General features: G+C 33.2%; 2 protein-coding genes across 2 annotated transcripts in view; both read right to left on the bottom strand.

Annotated features, from left to right (window-relative positions):
* Positions 1-19,683, bottom strand: part of LOC150094706 (cell adhesion molecule Dscam1-like) — a 211,049-nt gene that overhangs the window by 120,235 nt on the left and 71,131 nt on the right. The window lies entirely within an intron of this gene.
* LOC150094707 (hemicentin-1-like) overlaps positions 1-19,683 on the bottom strand; it is a 108,650-nt gene that overhangs the window by 50,262 nt on the left and 38,705 nt on the right. Inside the window, exons 14-24 of the mRNA XM_090411587.1 lie at positions 19,504-19,626; positions 19,233-19,400; positions 12,940-13,218; positions 10,106-10,228; positions 9,809-9,976; positions 6,029-6,307; positions 3,620-3,742; positions 3,370-3,537; positions 2,133-2,408; positions 611-733; positions 333-500 (exon numbers count right to left, since the gene is read on the bottom strand). Coding sequence (XP_090267713.1) covers positions 333-500; positions 611-733; positions 2,133-2,408; positions 3,370-3,537; positions 3,620-3,742; positions 6,029-6,307; positions 9,809-9,976; positions 10,106-10,228; positions 12,940-13,218; positions 19,233-19,400; positions 19,504-19,626 — 1,998 coding nt within the window. The remainder of the gene's footprint in view (positions 1-332; positions 501-610; positions 734-2,132; positions 2,409-3,369; positions 3,538-3,619; positions 3,743-6,028; positions 6,308-9,808; positions 9,977-10,105; positions 10,229-12,939; positions 13,219-19,232; positions 19,401-19,503; positions 19,627-19,683) is intronic.

The raw sequence follows: 19,683 nt of genomic DNA, 5'->3' as shown, positions 1-19,683 counted from the left end.
TTTCTTCTAAGAATTATTTCCACAATCTCAGAATCAGATTAGCTGGCAATTCTGAAATTCGCACATCAATTCTGAAATTCGCTATTAATTAACAAAAACAGAAACATCAATCAGAGTTTAAGATCATTTAGTGGTACTTCTTGTATTAAACAGTTAATTTGTCTTGTCAAATTTTTAGGTAAGACTTTTAATTTCAATAATAACAAACACTATAAATCTCGTAATCACAAAATTTACTAAGGTATGGTGACTGATTTTTTTTTATAAGAATAAGCAACACTGATTTATTGAATTAATTATCTAATGTACTAATATATAATAAATTACTTTACCAATAACTGCAACTGTGATTATTTTCGAGAGAGATTTTCCAATTCCATTCGAGGCTGTGCACAGGAAGACACCTTCATCATCCTTCGTTGCGGCATCCATATACAGCGTTCCATTTTGAAGAAGCTTAACATGTGATGATAATGGGACACCCTGAAACTCCTCGTTCACTACAAAAGGATAAATGCCAATTAATTATTGGCATTTATCCTTTGATCGGTATGCTGGCAAGTATGCCGATCAAAGTAAGCATGTAAAGTAAGCATGTAGATTAGAATACCTGACGATTTCTTCTTCCATTTAATTTCTGGTTTCGGCTTGCCAGATGCTTTGCAATCAACGGAAACTGCATCGCCTACCATCACATCTAAGTCACTTGGAATATGAATCCATTTCGGTGGCACTGTAGGAATTGAAACAACTTATAAGATCAATTGTAAGTTTAGAATGGATAAATTATTACATTTAGATTTAAAGAAAAGCAACCAAATCAGTGTACAAGCTATATCTGTGCAAACAATTTTTGTATGACACTGACTGTGGCATGGTGGCCGTATGCTAAAGCCTTACTTAAGCAGTTGACATTAATTATGCATGTAAACTTATAAAATAGCACGTATGTTTATAATCTCCATTACAAATACAGATCTAAAAATAAGTAAAACTGTAAGCAGATTAGGTTAAAATAAATCGAAATCTTCAGTTAGGATTATTCACTTTAAATTCTTAAAATGTATCAATATATAATTCTGAAATTTAATTCATGAAATAAATTAAATGGAATTGTAAACAACATCATTAGAATTTTTCGATACATTTAGTAAATGTATCGAAAAATTCTAATCCAAACAAAGGCTGCTTAAAGGAAAAGCTGATAACAGAAAAAAATTCACTTAAGCTAGGTGTTTTTGCTTAATCTCTTTTCAGATGTATGTGTGTGTGTATGCGCGCGCGCGCTGAGTATAACTACCGTTATATTAAACAGTACTTCCAATATAGATGAACGAACTTGTATTGAGATGTAGCATTTGGAATATTTACAAACATTTATGCGACCAGCTGCATCGATTGTTGCTTCAATCCAGTTAGTTTATTCTCAAAATTAAACAAAACAATTCGAAATGATATAAAAATAATAATTCATCACTAGAGAACAGGGGTAAATAATAGGTTACGAAATAAATAATTTGTAGTAAAGATTCTAATAGGAGTAAATACTCCATTAGAATCTTTACTACAAGTTATTTCATTACAATTCTGCTTTAGACTGTACAATGTTTAGCGGAAACATTTGGCCAAAGATTTTAAAAGATATATAATACATGTTAAAAATGACAATAAATCAACTATTTGAAGTATAAAAAGGCCATCAAAAAGGCCTCCAGGGCTGGATTATGTTGTTTTGACTTACGATGCAACTAAGGCTATGTAGCTGGTGTATTATGTCTGTAAGTTGTATGTTCTCCAAACTGTTTGCCTGTTTTCTAGGATGACAAATTAGAGTTTCAGGGTAGAAATATCCCGGTCACCTCAGTGTGCTGAATAAATCATCACTAAATAATAGTTACAAAATGGGGTATTTCAAGCAATATCCATAATTCTTGGCTTCGTAGTCAACATCACTGCATACCTGCAATCCATTCATCCATGATAGTCTGCTGAGTTCCTAAATGCACGGATTAATTCGCACTGAAGTAAGTAATCAAGCTATGTTATCTGAAACGTGCATTACTTAATCTGGACGCAGTGTATAGTTGATAAATAGTATAATTTATTAAAAATAATCAACATTATGTACTTACCTAGGATATTCAAAACTGCAGTAAAGCTGTCACTTCTGCCACCAAAGGTTGCACTACATGTATAATTCCCGCTATCATCCGCTCCAACAGGATCTATCACAATTGTGGATAAATATGGGAAAGAATGGATTTGAATATGAGGCGACTGGGCTACTTTAATCCCATTCTTCAACCACTGAAATGTATTTCTCTCGCCTGACGTTGTAGTACAAGTAGCGCTTACTCTCTTTCCAAGTACAGAAGCAGTTGGAAAGTTAAAGGGTTGGATGTTAAGATCTGGAAATATAAATTACAACTACCTCACACAAAGATCAATTTTACTTATATTATTCTAAAAAGTGATCTAAAAGTTATATACATATATACATATGAGTATAAAAAATAACCACATAATAATTAATTTAAATTTATAGATAATCACATAATAATTTAAATTTATAACTTTTAGCTACTTGGATCCCTTTTTTTTTTTTTTCAAGGACATCACTAACTTTAAAACTGTAATATATATTTATTAATGTTATTTAATTTTAAAAATTACGGGAAAATTATACAAAATTTAGAATTAAAATAAATAACTAATTAAATAGCAGAATGTAATGTATTACTTTACCGTTCTCTTCTCCTACAACAGCAGTAAATAACACAACAAGAGCCGCCATTAAATAGGTGCACTTAGTAGGCGATTCCATGATACATCCAAGTCTAGTAGATAGATATCTTCCACAAGCCTGATTGAATAAACTAGAAATTGAGTAACCAGAATAGATGACTAATATAATAGGCTGTGTCACCAATTCACTCTATAACACAGAATACCGCAAGTAATGACTAATACAACAATTAAATCATTAATATATACACCAAGCAGTTCTTGTGGCGTACATCAACTGGCTTCCAACAAAGTTAGGATACACCTGCGCCCTCTATACGCTATTTTGTACAAATAGGGAAAAGGTTATGAAAAAAATAAACATGAATCAACCACGCCAATAATTAAATTTCATTTATTAAAATTTATCAAATGATAAAATAAATGGCTAGGAAGAGAATAATTCTACAGAAATAATAATTTTTATAAATACTCTCCATCTACATTACGAAAAGAAATTCATATTAATATGCCCACATATAAATGATCAAAATCAAAAATCAGGTATCAAATAAATATGAAAAACACAATGAAATAAGAAGTTCAAAATGTTTGTTCCATGTTAAAAACATTCCATGATCTTACCAATTACTGCGACTGTAATTATCTTTGATAAAGATTTTCCAATTCCATTCGAAGCTTCACAAAGAAAGATACCCTCGTCTTCCTTCATAGCAGAATTGATATGCAAAGTTCCATTTGGGAAAATTTTAATACGAGGTGAGAAGGGGACAACTTGAAAATCCTCATTACCTGTAAAAAAACAAACGCCCTTAGAGTTGTAGTATATGCTAAATATCTGAGTAGGGATCAAAAAACGTTTATGAGCACTTACTTTGTGATTTCTTCTTCCATTTAGTTTCTGGTAAAGGTTTACCAGATGCCTTGCAATCTACAGAAACGATGTCACCTACCATGACATCTATATCCTTAGGAATGTGGGTCCATTTGGGTGGTACTACAAAAAAAAAAAAGATTAGTTTTAAAATATGTTTTGCTTTAAAGGGCTTTATTCCATACTTAATAGTAGGTAATTGCTCTAATCTACATTTAATAGTTCATGGTGACAACATAAATGTATTAATTTTTCATGAAAAGGGAAAATTCTTGATGTTAATTTACCAAGTAACAACGAATCCCAAGTTGGATGTTATCCATTTAGCTTTCGAAAGAACAAATCGTTTTTACTATCTTGAATCATTTTCACTAAAATGAAACTCAGAATCCATCATAAAATTATTCATGTTAAGTATTGGAAGATGACATACGTTTAATGTTTGAAAATTTAAAGAAGTTATTTATCGAATGAAATAAATAAAAAATATAACTTACAAATTGATATAAGAAATTCTCAATTTCATATAACTATACGCATTCAATCGCCTGATTTTAAATAATTAACGCGATCAAAAAATTTCATACTGGATTATAATTTCCTACCTGAAAAAGCATTTATCGTACATGAGTGCATCACAGAAGGAACTCTGTATATTGAAAACGTCTTTCAGAAGAAAGAAAAAATATTGGGATTACAAAAATCGTAGGAGACTAAATATGGTAATCAAGGGGGCTGACTAAAATTTGCTGGACACTGAAGGATAGCTAGACGTCGGACATCGCTCGTTGTTCCTTGGTAAATAACATATAAATATGAATGAATGATCAAGAATTCTCCCATTTCATGATAAAATAATATTTTAAACGTAGATTAAAGCAAATACGCACTACTAAATATGGATTAAAGCATGTAAGCCAAAAGGCCAATATTTTTGGTTTTAGAATTTTGAACTGAAAACAAATAATTATATTTTCTTTCACTATACTATTCCTGCAGTCTTATTCAGACTGCAGAAATAGTATTCTGTGATTAGATTTATAAACATCAAGATCTTTTATTCTCTTCCCTTATGTTGCCACTGTACTGTTTAAACTCATGTATTTTATTAATTTGATTAAGACTCTATCAAAATCTAAATATAAAGCTAAATATCAAAATTTACGTGCATGTAGTATTTAAATTATAAATTTATTCCTGCAGATTGTGCAAAGACTTCTATTGACAACATACGATGGAAAATAAAAAATGGACTGGATACTTTTCCAAGGGTATTAAAGCACATTCAAATTTCTGTGAATTAGCTATTTCAAACTATCATTCTTCAGATTGGATGCAGTGATCGTTCTACTTTTCCCTGCAAATCTGGAAAGTCCTCTTAAGGAATGGCTGTCAGCCTCCATCTCGTATATTCACGACAGCATAAAGTCATTTTTCATTCAGAAGAAAGAAAAAATATTGGGATTACAAAAATCGTAGGAGACTAAATGCTGGAAGACCATCTGTGAAGTCGTGCCCGTTGAATTGTACTGCGCCCTGAATATCTTGGAAAACGATTATGTAGATAATTTTATTGATGCCTGGTAAAGTAAATTTCTGATGTGCACATATGTGGACTAAGTTTCGATCAACACATCCGTTTCATAGTATCAGTTGAAGTTATTCTTTCATTTAGAAATTCATATGCAATGAATCAATTACAACTTTTTTTTCCCGATAATTGGGGTCAAGATGCATCCGAATATTGCTGGGTTCTGTATCTTAAGGCTCATATTTAAATCGTTCTAGAAAATGTGACATTTGTGGAATTGTAAAGCAAAGCCATATATTCATATAATACTCTGTTATTCTCAGCTAAGTGTACTGATAGAGGAGTGAAGGTTTAAACAAATCCTGAAAAATTGTCCCATCATTTAAGCAAGACAATTTCAGTGTATATGTCATAACAATTGGTCCATACTGGAATAAAATTAGTCCGATGACTTAGGGACATTTTAAGTGTGGTGCTTTTTCTGTCTAAAGTGTCTACAGAAAACCATTCGCATACAAACGCAGTACTGATATATTGTCTATCGAATTCATAATTTTTTATAAGTTGTGTTCTTGCAATATTATTAATATAACTGGAACAATATTCAAAATAAAGCTTTGTCTCCTTCAATGATATTGAGAATACCTCTACTTTAAACAGTGTTCATTTTATTTTTAGTGACTTGAGCACTGACATGTCCCACCCGTAACTTAATGATATGACATATTTCCCAATCATATAAGCAAATGGATAACTACACTTAAAGGTGACATATTTAACTTTACATTAATTAACAATCCACTGAATAGGATAGTAACTTAAATTTAAGAATATCGCGCTAAATTACTGCAAGGAAAATAATACTAAGGTGTCCTTACCTAAAATTTTTAACGGTGCTGTAAAGCTGTCTCTCCTATCCCCAGAAATAACACTACACGTATAATTCCCACTGTAATCTTCTTCCACAAGATCTATTGCAATTGTAGAAAGATCCGGAAAAGAACGGATTTGAATGTGAGGAGACTGAGTGATTTCAATTCCATTCTTAAACCACTGAAAGGTGATTTTTTCGCCTGATACTGTAGTGCAGACTTCACTCACTCTCTGTCCAAGTACAGAAGTAGTAGGAAAGCTAAACGGCTGGATTTTTAGTAAACCTGCAAAACATTTAATTTTATGAGATTATTTTAGTTATTATATATATAAAATAAGAATTTTATAAGAAATTAAGCTATAGTCTCGTAAGAACTCACCTCACTTAATTGCTTTTGATAATATCGATAACTGCAAACGGGATCATATTTTTATCTCGAACTGACACCTCTAGTCTTTCTGGCACACAGGCGCGCGCGCGCACGCACACGCACACACACACACAGCATCATAGACCCTTTAGCTTCCAAAAAGTGTGCTCATTGCTCAAGACACTACTCGCCTTACATGTTAATGCTATATATAAATACTACTTTATATATAGCATTAACTTCGCCCAAACTTATATAATTAAATAATAAATATAATTTCGCCCAAACTTAGAATACCACTCATACATTCAGAGCCGGGGGAACAAAAATATTCCCAAATACTTGCTGCAGTCCAGAAGAGGGAAATCAAGGTAACTGATAAATCCTTTTATCGCAGATTCACTCTAATTTCTCTCTCGCATACGTTTTGTTTCTGCCTTAACAGGAACACTAACAGATGCTCACACCATCCAGCATTGAACTTATTGAACAAACTTCTCTCCTACCTCTTTCATTGTGCCTACTATTCTTTAGAAGACAATCTTTTCCAACCTCCAGATGAATAAACATATCAAAAGATTCGTTTCTCTTTAACATCCTGGCGCTAAGTAGGACTAATGTGTTATAGGTTTTGAAACCATTCGTGTATGAGGTAAGGTTCACATGCATAAAAATATGAAATTGGCAATATTTCAGGTTCTTGAGTGAAGAATAAAAATTATATTTAAATAAGGGCGTTCCTAAATTTTTTGGAGTTATAAAAACTGTATTAACGTATCAAATAAATACCAATATCTAACACTAGATGTCGCCACTTAGCAGAACGAGCACCTCTATATTAACAATAAGAAATCATAATTCTCTTTGTGATGACATAATATAACTTAGAGTTGTGATCACATTTAATTTTTAGTGCAGTCTAATTTTATTTTTTTTTTCTGGTAGCAATAGATATCCAACCGAACAATGTATAATGCGAAATAAGATGAACTGCATGCTTGTAAATTCAAATTTTCCCCAAAACGCTGCTATGCACCGAGACATATATTAGGATTTCTTACATATTTATCACACATATAATTAAGTTTATGAGTTACTCATAACTTAAATTAAAGGTTAATATCATAATTATTACAAAGAGAAAACTGATGGCACTAATGTATGCACACGTACTCGCGATGTATATATCCTTAAGGAATATCAAAACGGAATTTCATTTAAAAGCATTCATAGCAGTAATGCTATGCATGCTTTTAAATTCAACATTTCTGAATTTTTGTTTCATGTGGTCCCCCTTATTTTAGACAGAAAATATAACAAAAAAATAACAAAGATTTTATGGTAATGGAGATGTTCCTGTGTTCCAACATAAGGCTAAAATTAAGTTTTCATAATTAAAAGTTTTATATATTAAAAGGACATTCCTGGCTGTGTATTTTTGAAGGAGTGATCGAGACTTAAATGTAAATTTTGGAAAAGAGCAAATATGTGAGCAGATATATATATCCAATAATGTCATGTCTCATTTTGGTTACTGGGTATATATTTCTATACTCACATATTTACTCTTTATCCTCAACATTTTCGAAATTTTCCATTATCGGCTTGATCAAGTACAACACCAAATCGGTGTCATCACTTCCTTCAAAAAAAGACATACTCGGGTATGTCTTTTTAATATTGTTGTAATAAATAACATTTTGTTTTGTTAGAACTTAATTTTAGCATTATGGCGGAACAGAGACGAAGCTCTATTACCATAAAACTTTGCTAAGTTTTGTTAATGCAGCAGCAAAATCACAGACCAGTGATATAAGCAAAGAGAAAGAATAGTGTAAAACTTAAAGAGTGAAAATAGTCGTTTAAAAAGGAAGTATAATTCTTTACCGAAAGATCGGTATTAGTGTCTATTTATAAAATGTGAATTTAAAGAAACAAGGTCCGAGTAAGACATTAGGTTCACGTTTTCAGACATGAATTATCACGTTTTCATGAATCTTCACATGCTACTATTACACTTTTTTTGTTGTAAACCTTTTTATAGGTAAAGACAGAAGCGGATATTAATAATTTTAAAAGATTTAATATCTGCAGAAGAATGTAATGGATGGAGAAAACATAATTAGTATCAATCAGATGATTCACGGACATCCCAGTTAGGACTACTCAAGATATGCTATGAGTAAGTAAACAGTCTGTCTTTAATTAGTACAATGCTCTTCATAATTATTTTCACGTAATATAATATAAATCTCTTGTTTAAATAACAGTTCCGGATGATTTCATTTCAGAAATGAAATCATCCGGAAAGGCAGAGCTCTTGTCCTATCGTTATCTCTTTTATTCAGCAACATTATCACTGTGCTTCAGAGCACGAAGGCAGCACAGTAAGGAGTGATGAGTGGTTGCATTTCGAATTCGTATTGCGATATTTTTCCATCAGATGATCAATTTCAATTCTAGTATAGTAAGTATATTTTTAAAATGATTTAACGAGATGAGTATAAATTGTACTATAATATTTAATTACAAAAATAAAAACACTACTCACTATCAGCTACTTACCATTGTCATCTCCTTTACTGGCCGCACACAACGCCACAACAGCCGCCATTATACATCGAAACTGGTCGGGCATATCCGCACAAATTCAAAGAAGATTTTTCTTGCAGGCCACAAAAAGATTCAACTTGAAACTATATGGAGAACCCAGTGATAGAATAACAGCTAAGGTAGAATTACACAATTCAGCACAATTCATTACCTGTACAATCATTAGAATAAGGTATATTGGCACATATCTATGACAACTCCCAAACTGCTGGTATTTCCAAACAAAAAAGAAGCTACAGCGACCTCTATGTTCTTATCAGTGTACTAAACTAAATGACATCTGATAGATTAATTTTTTTTAAAAAATCGTTCCTTTGGATAATTTTTGAAATCAATGTTGTCTGCTTTTTATCGCTGTTATTTCCATACGAATATTTATATAAAATAATCAAATTAGTAAAATATTTCACTTTCAAACCAGATATGTAATAATCAGAAATAGTTTTATACTCGTGTTAAAGGCAATGATTCATTAAATGTCATTTCTATGGTTAACAAAATATAAACTAAAATAAAATTAATAACTTTAGCAAATGTTTCAGACATATTTATATATAACAATATATTATTAACACCAAATGATGTTCTACTTATTTAGCATAATTGCATTCAAGTTAACACCCATTAATTAAATAAAATAAGACGTTATTCTATTATTAACAAACAACCAAAAATGTATGATTAACACTCTACTTGATATGTTGAAATATTTACAGCGAAAATTATAAATTAGCTAAAATTATCAGGTTATAATCAATGATAACATTTGATAATTGATGACCACTATCTGCTAAGTCTTACCAATAATTGCAATAGTTATAATTTTCGAGAGAGATTTCCCAATTCCATTTGAAGCTTCACAGATAAATACGCCTTCGTCTTCTTTTGTAGTTGATTCGATATACATTGTTCCATTTGAAAGAAGTCTGACACGTGTTGAAAACTGAACATTCTGAAATTCCTCGCGATCTGGAAGATTGAACATCAATAATGTTAAGAGGGGTTTCTAAAATTTATTGAAAGTTGAAGAAACTAATAATTTTTTATCCGGCAACAACAAACTGCATTATGATAAAAAAAAGCAAATAATTAACTTACTTTGTGATTTCTGCTTCCATTTCATTTCTGGAACTGGTTTCCCAGATGCTTTGCACGCTACAGATAATGGATCACCAACCATCACCTCTAAGTCATTAGGGATATGAATCCATTTTGGATGAACTATAAAAATATAAACAATAACTAGGTTTTGTGATAATGCCTATGTTTACGTTAAAATACACTTTTATGATGACGTTGCTTCTAATTATTAGCTAGAAGAACATGTATTTGTATAATAATCTCGTCAAACGAATACAATAAAATGTTAGTATTATTGTCTGTCATCTGCGTGCGTTGGCTTTATGAAATATTTCTCTTCAGAACGAAGAAAAAAAATTACAGTAATTAGCAAAAATAAATATGCAGCCTTCTTGGGACGCTGTGTTAAGAAAATTCTTTCAATTGCTTGAAAGATATCCAAAAAGTGAAATCAACTGAACTTGATATCCAGAGATGATCTGTTTGCTGCCTCTGTCCATCAAGTTTGCCCAAAACAGACCGGTCCCGTTTGAAAGGAGTTACGACTGCCGAATTATTTTTAGGAGGGAATCTCATGATAGTCACTTCATTCTTGTTACTTCACGAACAAACGATCTCAAAAGTGATGTCTGTCCGAATAAAATAATGATTACCAGCTGAAACAAATACTAAATGGAAACGTTTATTGCCATGACAAGAAAATTGCATGTATGGGTGCACTTGTAACATTAGTGGTGATATGAAGCAGATAGTGAACGATGAAAACCAATTAAAAGATATGGATAGAGAAGTACTACAAAAGAGGAGAGTTACTACAAATGCGTGCTCATGCGGTCTAGCACAAAATATGCTCGGATCGAGGAAGAACTTACTTTATCCTGTTATCGTTAAACAATCATGCAACCATGTAAAGATATTTGCGTGTTGGCATTGCAAGAAGACAGAGGTACACTTTTCGTAACATACACAACACTACTTGGAATACGAGTAGTGGTAGTAGTATACTAAAAGAATTACTTAGTTCAGAATAACAATTAATTAATTGTTATTCTGAATTATGGCAGAAATAACTAAGGCCTTGAGGTCAGTATATTATGTATTTTAACCGCATGAGCTTTTCTGACAGGTTTGTCTGTTGTGCAGGATGCCAGTGTAATAGCATCGGTGAATATTCTAACGTAAACAATTGATGCTATTCCTCGGTATAATATCAAATATAAGAATAAATTTAGACCATTTCATTACGTTCAAAATACCTGATACTTCAGTAACGCTGTGCATTTCCTTGAGTGAAATAAGGTGGGCTAGAATCGTGTCTAAGACGTGAACCTTTACAACGTTTTTCAACTGAAGACAATGTTCTCCTCAATTGTTCATAATTTTCCAGATTTGCAGTTCAGCATGTAACCTATTGCTGTGATTAGAATACACATATAGTTGGCTACTTTCCAGGTTAGTAGGACACATCACTGTCACGAATTGACTGATAGCAAAACGGTAACATCAATAACTCAGATACCTTCTGACGCTATTATCAATTCTAACACTGTTTCTCCTAGAATTGCTTCTTTCACATGCCGCTTGAGAAAGTTGTCTCTCAAAAGCTCAATAAATTCTCCTTCGTTCTTATCATGAGTTTTCTCTTCTACTACCCAATTCATATACGATAATTTAAGTCACCCATAGCAATTACTAGTTTAGTATCCATCAGGGTACTTTGATTATGCATTTCTTAATCCCTAACAAATTCACCGCCAGGTCTGCAGCAACATTCCAGCATATATTTCATCCTGTTAGCCTCCACTTCACACTCAAAGACATGGGTCAGTATTACCATCGTTGCTTTCATGAACTGGTTTTAACCATTTTTCCCAAGTAAGCAAACAGACAGGTAAGTCAAGTTTGCGCCTGAAGTATTTTCAGTTCTGAGGCAACTCGTGATAAAGGTGAAGTAAGCTCTGATCACTATCCTTAGTATCTCCCCTAATGCAAAAGACATCTCCTTGCGGACATGATGCTATGCATTAAGGGAAGGATCAATACCCAGGCAGGTTTCGACCTTTATTAAGGTCTCATCAATAGGAGCCAGACCCTGAGACACCAAGGCTGAAGTAATGCAGAACTTATAAATTTTACCTACACAAGTTGCCACACCTCAGGATGAGAGAAAGATGTAGAAAGTTTTTCACCTTGGGTATACATGTCCGCAAGGAGATGTGCTTTGCATTAGGGGAGATACTAAGGATAGTGATCAGATCTTACTCCACCTTTACCACGAGTTGCCTCAGACATGAAAATACTTAAGGCTCAAACTTGACTTACCTGCCTGTTTGCTTACTTGGGAAAAATTATTAAAACCAAATTTATAAAATAATTTGGTAGCTTTAATCTATAGTATACCCAAGGAAAAAACTTTCTACATATTACTTTTATGAGTTTATATTCTAACTGGGCTCATTCCTCTCTTCATACATCTCTTCTATCATTCCTAAAAATATTCCACCTTTTACACTCGATTCCAGTTACTACATTAGTGAAATCTGACTCTGAGAGCTAAGTTTGACTAATGCTAACAACTTTAAGCAAAGATTTTGGTGAATACCACAAAGTATTCACCAAAGCAACAAACTCAACTACTTGGTTTCTAATGCTCTTCGCATTTGTACAGACATAACACGTTACCTCCTTGCCTTCACAATCATAGCATACGACTATAAATCTATGAAACCTATCATGTAAAAAATGACTCTTGAAATTTACCTCATTTTACTTATTCTTCTACTTATATTTTATAAAAAAAATAAAGTCCATTTAGAATGGTTCTAAGCAACATATTATGCATAGCTACTTACCCAGAATATTCAGAACAGTTGTGAAGCTGTCTCTTCTACTGCCAGATGTTACACTACATGTATAATTACCACTGTCGCCTTCTTCAACAGGATCTATTACAATATTTGAAAGATCTGGGAAGGAACGAATTTGGATGTGAGGAGACGGCATTATTTCAACGCCATTTTTGTACCACTGAAAAGCGATTTTTTCTCCTGAAGTGGTTGTACAGGTGGCGCTTACTCTTTGTCCGACTACCGATCTACTAGGAAAGATAAAAGGCTGGATCTTGAATATACCTGAAATTTATAAGTATACATTGAACATTCAAGTGCACGTTCTTGCATATTCTTGAATTTGCTGTTACAAAGTTTGAGATTATGTGGTTCCTAATTTGAGGGAGTTTTCCCTCTGTCTCTCTCTGTTTATTTATCTATTCATATGGAGTTTCCTCCCTTTTCTCCCCCGTCCCTATTGGGGCGAGTTGAGCCCCCTCATGGGGGGGTTAAGTATTTATGGCTGTAGATCCGTGTGTATTCACTGGTCCAGTTTGCCTGCTTGCGGGATGAAAAACACCAGAAAAACTGGGGGAAAAACCCTGCTGTCCACGCCCAAGACCGACTAACTTGGCTATGGCTGAAGAAGATCCTTAAGCTCCTCACGTCGGCGACGGGAATGGAACCTAGGACACTCCTTCCCCAGGCATATGGTTGCGAAGCGCAAAGCCACTAGGCTAACCGCGCGGACTCTCTCTCTCTCTCTCTGTGTGTGTGTGTGTGTGTGTGTGTGTGTGTGTGTGTGTGTGTGTGTGTGTGTGTGTGTGTGTGTGTGTGTGTGTGTGTGTGTGTGTGTGTGTGTGTGTGTGTGTGTGTGTGTGTGTGTGTGCGCGCGCGTGTGTGTCTGAAAAATTGTGATAATCGCCATGAAGCTGAGATATTCTGGGTTTTATCAGAACTTTTCAGCAAACACCCTCGTATATGTGAAAAATTGTAGTACAATTTTGAAATATATAAGTTGTAATACAAAATTGAAATATGTATTCTTAAAAGTATCACATGAAGATATAATTATCACAAAGTTCTACATTATACTGAATGTATTGATTTTATTTACTTAGAGAAACTTAAAACTTTTGGAAATCACTACCCCCAGACCATAGTTCTCAAATTTTTAGCAATTGGGAAACCATACTCTGCAATCGACATTCAATAATAAATGCATGAATGATAAAAATACATACTCCTAAGCAATTCTTCGTATCTCGACTTACATATTCCATCTTCTTGATTAGTTCCTCAAAGATATATGAAGGAATTTCCTCATTTTTTCAATATTTTAACCTCGAATCACTAATTTATCTATATTATTTTGTCCTTTTGAACCTTGGAATATTTAAGTCCATAATCAGATAAAACATCACCCATCCTAAATATTATGTTTTAAATCATGTTCATTCTTAGCAAATACAGATATATCATGAGCAAAGCGTATAGTATGCATCTGCATTCCACCTACAGTTACTCCACTTCATTCCACCTTTTATTAATTTCATTGCATTCTCTATATACAAGTTGAAAAGTAAGGTTGATAATGCACAAAATTGTTTTATATTTATCTTTACTTCTGCATTTGGTTAATTTTCCTATATACGTATCTGTATTTTGTGGCTGGTATACAATTTCTTAATAGGTCTTCTGAATCTGATCTCCAGTTGATTCCAATTTCCGTCATTATTTGAAAAATAAAAACTTTGAACCATTGTCCAATGTCTTTTCCAAATCTATAAAGGCAACGTACGTAGCTTTATTTAATTCAGGTTTTCGGTCTATTATTCTTCTCAAGGTATTCTTTCTTTAGTTCCTTTGCCATTCTGGAATCCAAACCGATCTTCATCTAAATAACATTCAATTTTTAATTTTATTCTATGGTTCGCTATATTTATTATAATTTTTGAGGCATGATTGCGTAAACTTAACGATTGATAATCTTTACAACCTGTTCCATTCTCTTTCATGGATATTATTACCATCAAGCTTGCATAGAAATCATATACTTCCTATTCCTTTTGATAGATTAATCTAATTACTTTAAATGTCTTCTTGTGTTGCATCTCCAGGATTTTTTAATTTCAGAGGTATTTCATCTGTTCCTACAGTTTACCAGTTAGGTAATTCATTAATCTCCTTTTTCATTTCTTCATCCAGTATCTCTTCTCCAAGACTTTCTTTTTAAACTTCATATTACGGTTCGATAATTTCATTTTTCATATATTTTCCGCTATATAAGTCTTCAAGACATTCCTTCTATCTCTCTGCTAAATCTGTTACTAAAAATTTTCCTTTTTTGTTTCGTACTACTTTACTTTTTGTTTTGGGATTTAAGGTGTGTGCGCAGCAATTATTTTATATGCCTTGTGAGCTCCTCTAGTTTTTATGTATGTTTAACCTCTTCATATATTTCTTCTTGGTAAGGGCTTTTTTAAAGTATCAAAACAAAGACTTTATGCATGAAACCATTGCTTTTTTGGCAATCTTCCTTAATATTCGATACTGTTACTTGCTTTTGTTACTGACTTCTTTTTCCTTGCTTTATTTTATTTTTCTATTAAATTATCTCATCTGTAGTACAAGGCTTCCGTGGTTGTAATTTTGTTTAAATCCTAGCAATTTGTATGCTAATCTTTTAGTTATTTCCTTGACGGCCATCCATTATTTCCCACTGTTCATCTCAAGCATGGCAAACTAATTCTTTTTTAAATTCATTTTTATATCTAAGGTCTTCAGTAATTCAATATCCCATTTCTTCTTCTTATTCTGTGTATTTTCTTATGTTTTATTTTACATTTGGCAATAACAAGTGAGGAGTCACTCTCTATTTCAGCTCCTGGGTAGATGTACCATTACAAGAGTTGGTTTCTATATTTCTTCTTGCCTAGTAATGAATTTGAGCCTCCGTAGCTCAGTCAGTATAGACGAAGTCCTTTGGTTCGGAAAGACTTGGGTTCGATTCCCGTCAGTGATGTGAGGAATCTTTATCTGGTTTCTTTCGACAAAAAGTGAGTTAGCCAGTCTCATACGGAGGTAGGATTTATTACCCGGAAACTTGGGTTTTTCTTCCCTCAGAACAGACAAACCGGCCCCGAGAACACACATCTATAGGCATAGAACACACCGGGAGGCATAGAGCTAACCACCTTATCCTCAAGGCGGTCGCAGTTTCAAATCGTAATAGGCTATGCCTACTACGAACTTAACAGGCCACTACGCCTAATATACGTATAAGGAGAAGGAATAGTAATGAATTTGGCATCGTGCAACATCTCCTAGTGATTTTCATGCATAAAGTTTCTGATACTTTAAAAAGCGTGTTACCTTACCAACTATAAGGCGATGTTGTTTAAGGAAATGTAAAATCTTTCTCCTCTTGAATTCCTCCTGACTAGTCCGAATCAGGCGCACATTATAATTAAATCATATTTATCTTTAAGTGATGATATTAGTTCCTCTAGTTGTTCATATTCTTCTTCTATATCACGATCTAGCAAATTCTTTTTGGCACGTATGCTTGAATTATGGTATGATATCCTGGAATTGCAGTTGAGGTTGCCATCAGCAATTCCTCGTATAATGGAAATTTATACGAGGCAGGAATTTAAACCGAACGGTTTCTATTAAGGCACACATTTCAAATTTTACACCTTCAAACTTTTAACTTTTGGCACTAACTGGATTAGTCGTCAATTTTTTGCTGACGACCGATCCAGTTAGTTTATTCCGTCTGCCAGGGAGACACCATTTGAGAAAGTGCAATCGGATGGACTTTCTCAAATCAGCTGAAGCGAAATCAGCAACAACAGTGTAACGTACCTTTCTCCAAGAGCTTCGTAAATATGTACCTTCTCTGCCTTCTGTAAGCACAGCAATTCTTGGAATACGAATCGTCTGTGCACGACCTAAATGGCCAAGTCCGAAGACATCAAAAATCACACTTCATGCAAGCAGGAGTTGAGAATATTATAATCGATGGGCTGACGACTCCTATGAAGACAATTGCGTCGTATGAAGTCACACAAATTCCAACTTTTATAAACAGATGGCGGCGACAGTTTTCGCCGCCATCTGTTTGACATTAGATAATTAAATGCTGGACATTCTAGAGATAGCAGTGCCCTCTCAATGAAGTTGTGTTTCATCAGGTAAGTACCATCAATAAAAAAAATCAGGATTTGAGGATCCATACATCTCCACAGTATTGTCCAGAAGTTGCCATGATCTCAGAGAAAGAAGAAACGCCATACAGAAATCTACAGGTCTTTCTACTTTGAGTAAGCCACAAGAAATCCTTACCGTGGCTATGTATGTTTCAGATGTTCCTGAGAATTAGCTGTAGAGAATTTTCAAAAGAAGAGATTACTTTTTAGAGGAAGAGGCTGGTTTTCTACTACTGAGGTTGAATGTTTCATCTTATTTCAATGAGATCCTTCTAGGAAGGGGAGCATACCAATCGTTGTGTGACATCCCTCACACGATATTTCTTGTGTCTTCTTTCTGTGGGGATATATAAGAGACATATGTACCCTAAATTCCACAAGAAATTACTCATGGGAAGGATTTTCATCGCCATTTGTATGATGTTTGCTGTATAGCAAATGGCTGAAGCATATAAAGAATACTCCTCCGTTTTATTCTCAACTACATTAGACTTCAGCCTGACTAGAGATATTTCAAAGTTTGTCCATAGCTAAGAGAAGTTTTCAATCATATTTATTGGAAACAAAAACGTAACTGTTTAAGATACGTTAACTAATATTCAGGCTGGTTAAATTAAATGAAATCAGATTTTATTTGATAGTTACCTTAATATTTAATGATGAAGTAATTAGCGTATTCTTGTTTAAGGAGATAATTAAAAAATAATATGAGCACAATGAAAAATAGATAACTAAAAGAATTCGGAGGTTACATTCTGAAGTAAGGAAGTTTCTTTTATCGCTGTCTTAAACCTACAATTTAAGAACTATTTCACACTTTTTAAAAAAGTGTGAAATAGAATAACATAGTTACTTTATGGATAAGTAAACTTTTTATATTTTGCACGCGACTTAACTGTCTTTTTCTCTTTATTTTTGGAATAACAATTTCAAGAGCCAGAGAGAGAGAGAGAGAGAGAGAGAGAGAGAGAGAGAGACTCATTTTTTATATATTAGTACACAGTATGCATAATCAAGTTTTTTGGTCGAGTAGCTTTCCAGCCAAGAGGCTATGGCTTGGATTTTCAATGAATGCTGTGGTAGATAATTCTTATCATCCAGAGTGAGACCCCAGGGGAAAAAAGCCCATCCACAAATTTTAATGTTTCAAATGTCTAACAGTCATATTAGATATTTTATTTGTGTTGCAAATATATTATAATACATTTATAAACTGAGTATATTACAGTGAAAACATAATGAAAGAAGTATGCATGATGATTATTAACAATTTGAAAACGCGTAATAAACTCACGAACAGTTAGCATGGAACGTCATACAAATAAATCAGTTACTTACCATTATCATCGCCCAAAGAAGCTCCACACAACGCTAGAAGAGCCGCCATTACATATCGAAGGTTGTCAGGCATATTTACTGACACGTCAGTGAGTACACACTATTAAACTAAAACTGTATGGAACTGCAGATGACATTAATATCAAGATATAATAACAGAATAGGCTAATTAGTGAAGTTTTCTGCATGAATACAAAAAATACACGAGGATTGCAAGTATGGCAATACGGTTTACTGCTTTAACATTCCAAAGAAAACTAAAGTGACTAAGGCGACCTCTATGTATTCATTTGTGAACTGGCATAAATATTTTTTTTTTCTTCAAAATAGAATTCAAAGCAATAATCACATACAATAAGGATTGATGCAAGTTAATAAACTTAGTTTGCTTACTAGTTCACTATGAACACATTTCTCGTTACATGCATAAAATTAAAACATTAATAAAACCAAAAATAGCAATAATCGTACTGATCATTGTTCACCATCTAAAGCTAAACCTATATTTTTAATTTTGCGAAAATTAAAGAAAATCTACCTAAATATTTATGAAACGTAGTCATAATATATTTTTGATTCAGAATATTAATTCATAAAATAGCAATTTATATTATTACAACCTCACAAAATTTAAAGTTTTATTCTGATAATTCGATTTTCAATATCCCAAGTTGATACATTACTGAAATAAGTGACAAATAAATCAGTAAAAATATATTAAATAAAATACAAATTAATATTGTGATGATTCATACACTGCCTTACCAATAACTGCAATGGTAATCATTTTCGACAGCGATTTCCCAACTCCGTTGGAAGCTTCACAGAGGAATATGCCTTCATCTCCTTTTGTAGTGGAATCGATGTATAATGTTCCGTTTGGAAGAAATTTAACATGTGCAGGAAATTGAACCTCATAAAATTCCTCACGAGCTGTAAAGTACATTCAATATTAACGATAAGCATCACCTTCTAAATGTATTACCAATGAAATAAACAGATAATATCTTTATGAAATATCATTTAGTTTACTTGCTTTGTGATTTCTTCTTCCATTTTATTTCTGGTGTTGGTTTTCCGGTTGCTCTGCACTCTGCGGATATTGTGTCACCCACCATCACTTCGAAATCATTAGGTGCATGAATCCATTTCGGTGGCACTGGAAAGAATTTAAGTAACTATTTATATTGTTAAACCATCCCCACAAAGAAACGAT

The sequence above is a fragment of the Typopeltis vanoorti genome, chromosome 21 (assembly GCF_054136105.1).
Source record: "Typopeltis vanoorti isolate ZY-2024b chromosome 21, IOZ_Tvanoo_1.0, whole genome shotgun sequence".
In the NCBI taxonomy this organism is placed as follows: Eukaryota; Metazoa; Arthropoda; class Arachnida; order Uropygi; family Thelyphonidae; genus Typopeltis; species Typopeltis vanoorti.
The sequence above is the reverse complement of the archived record's forward strand: the minus strand, read 5'-3'. Positions and strand labels throughout refer to the sequence as shown.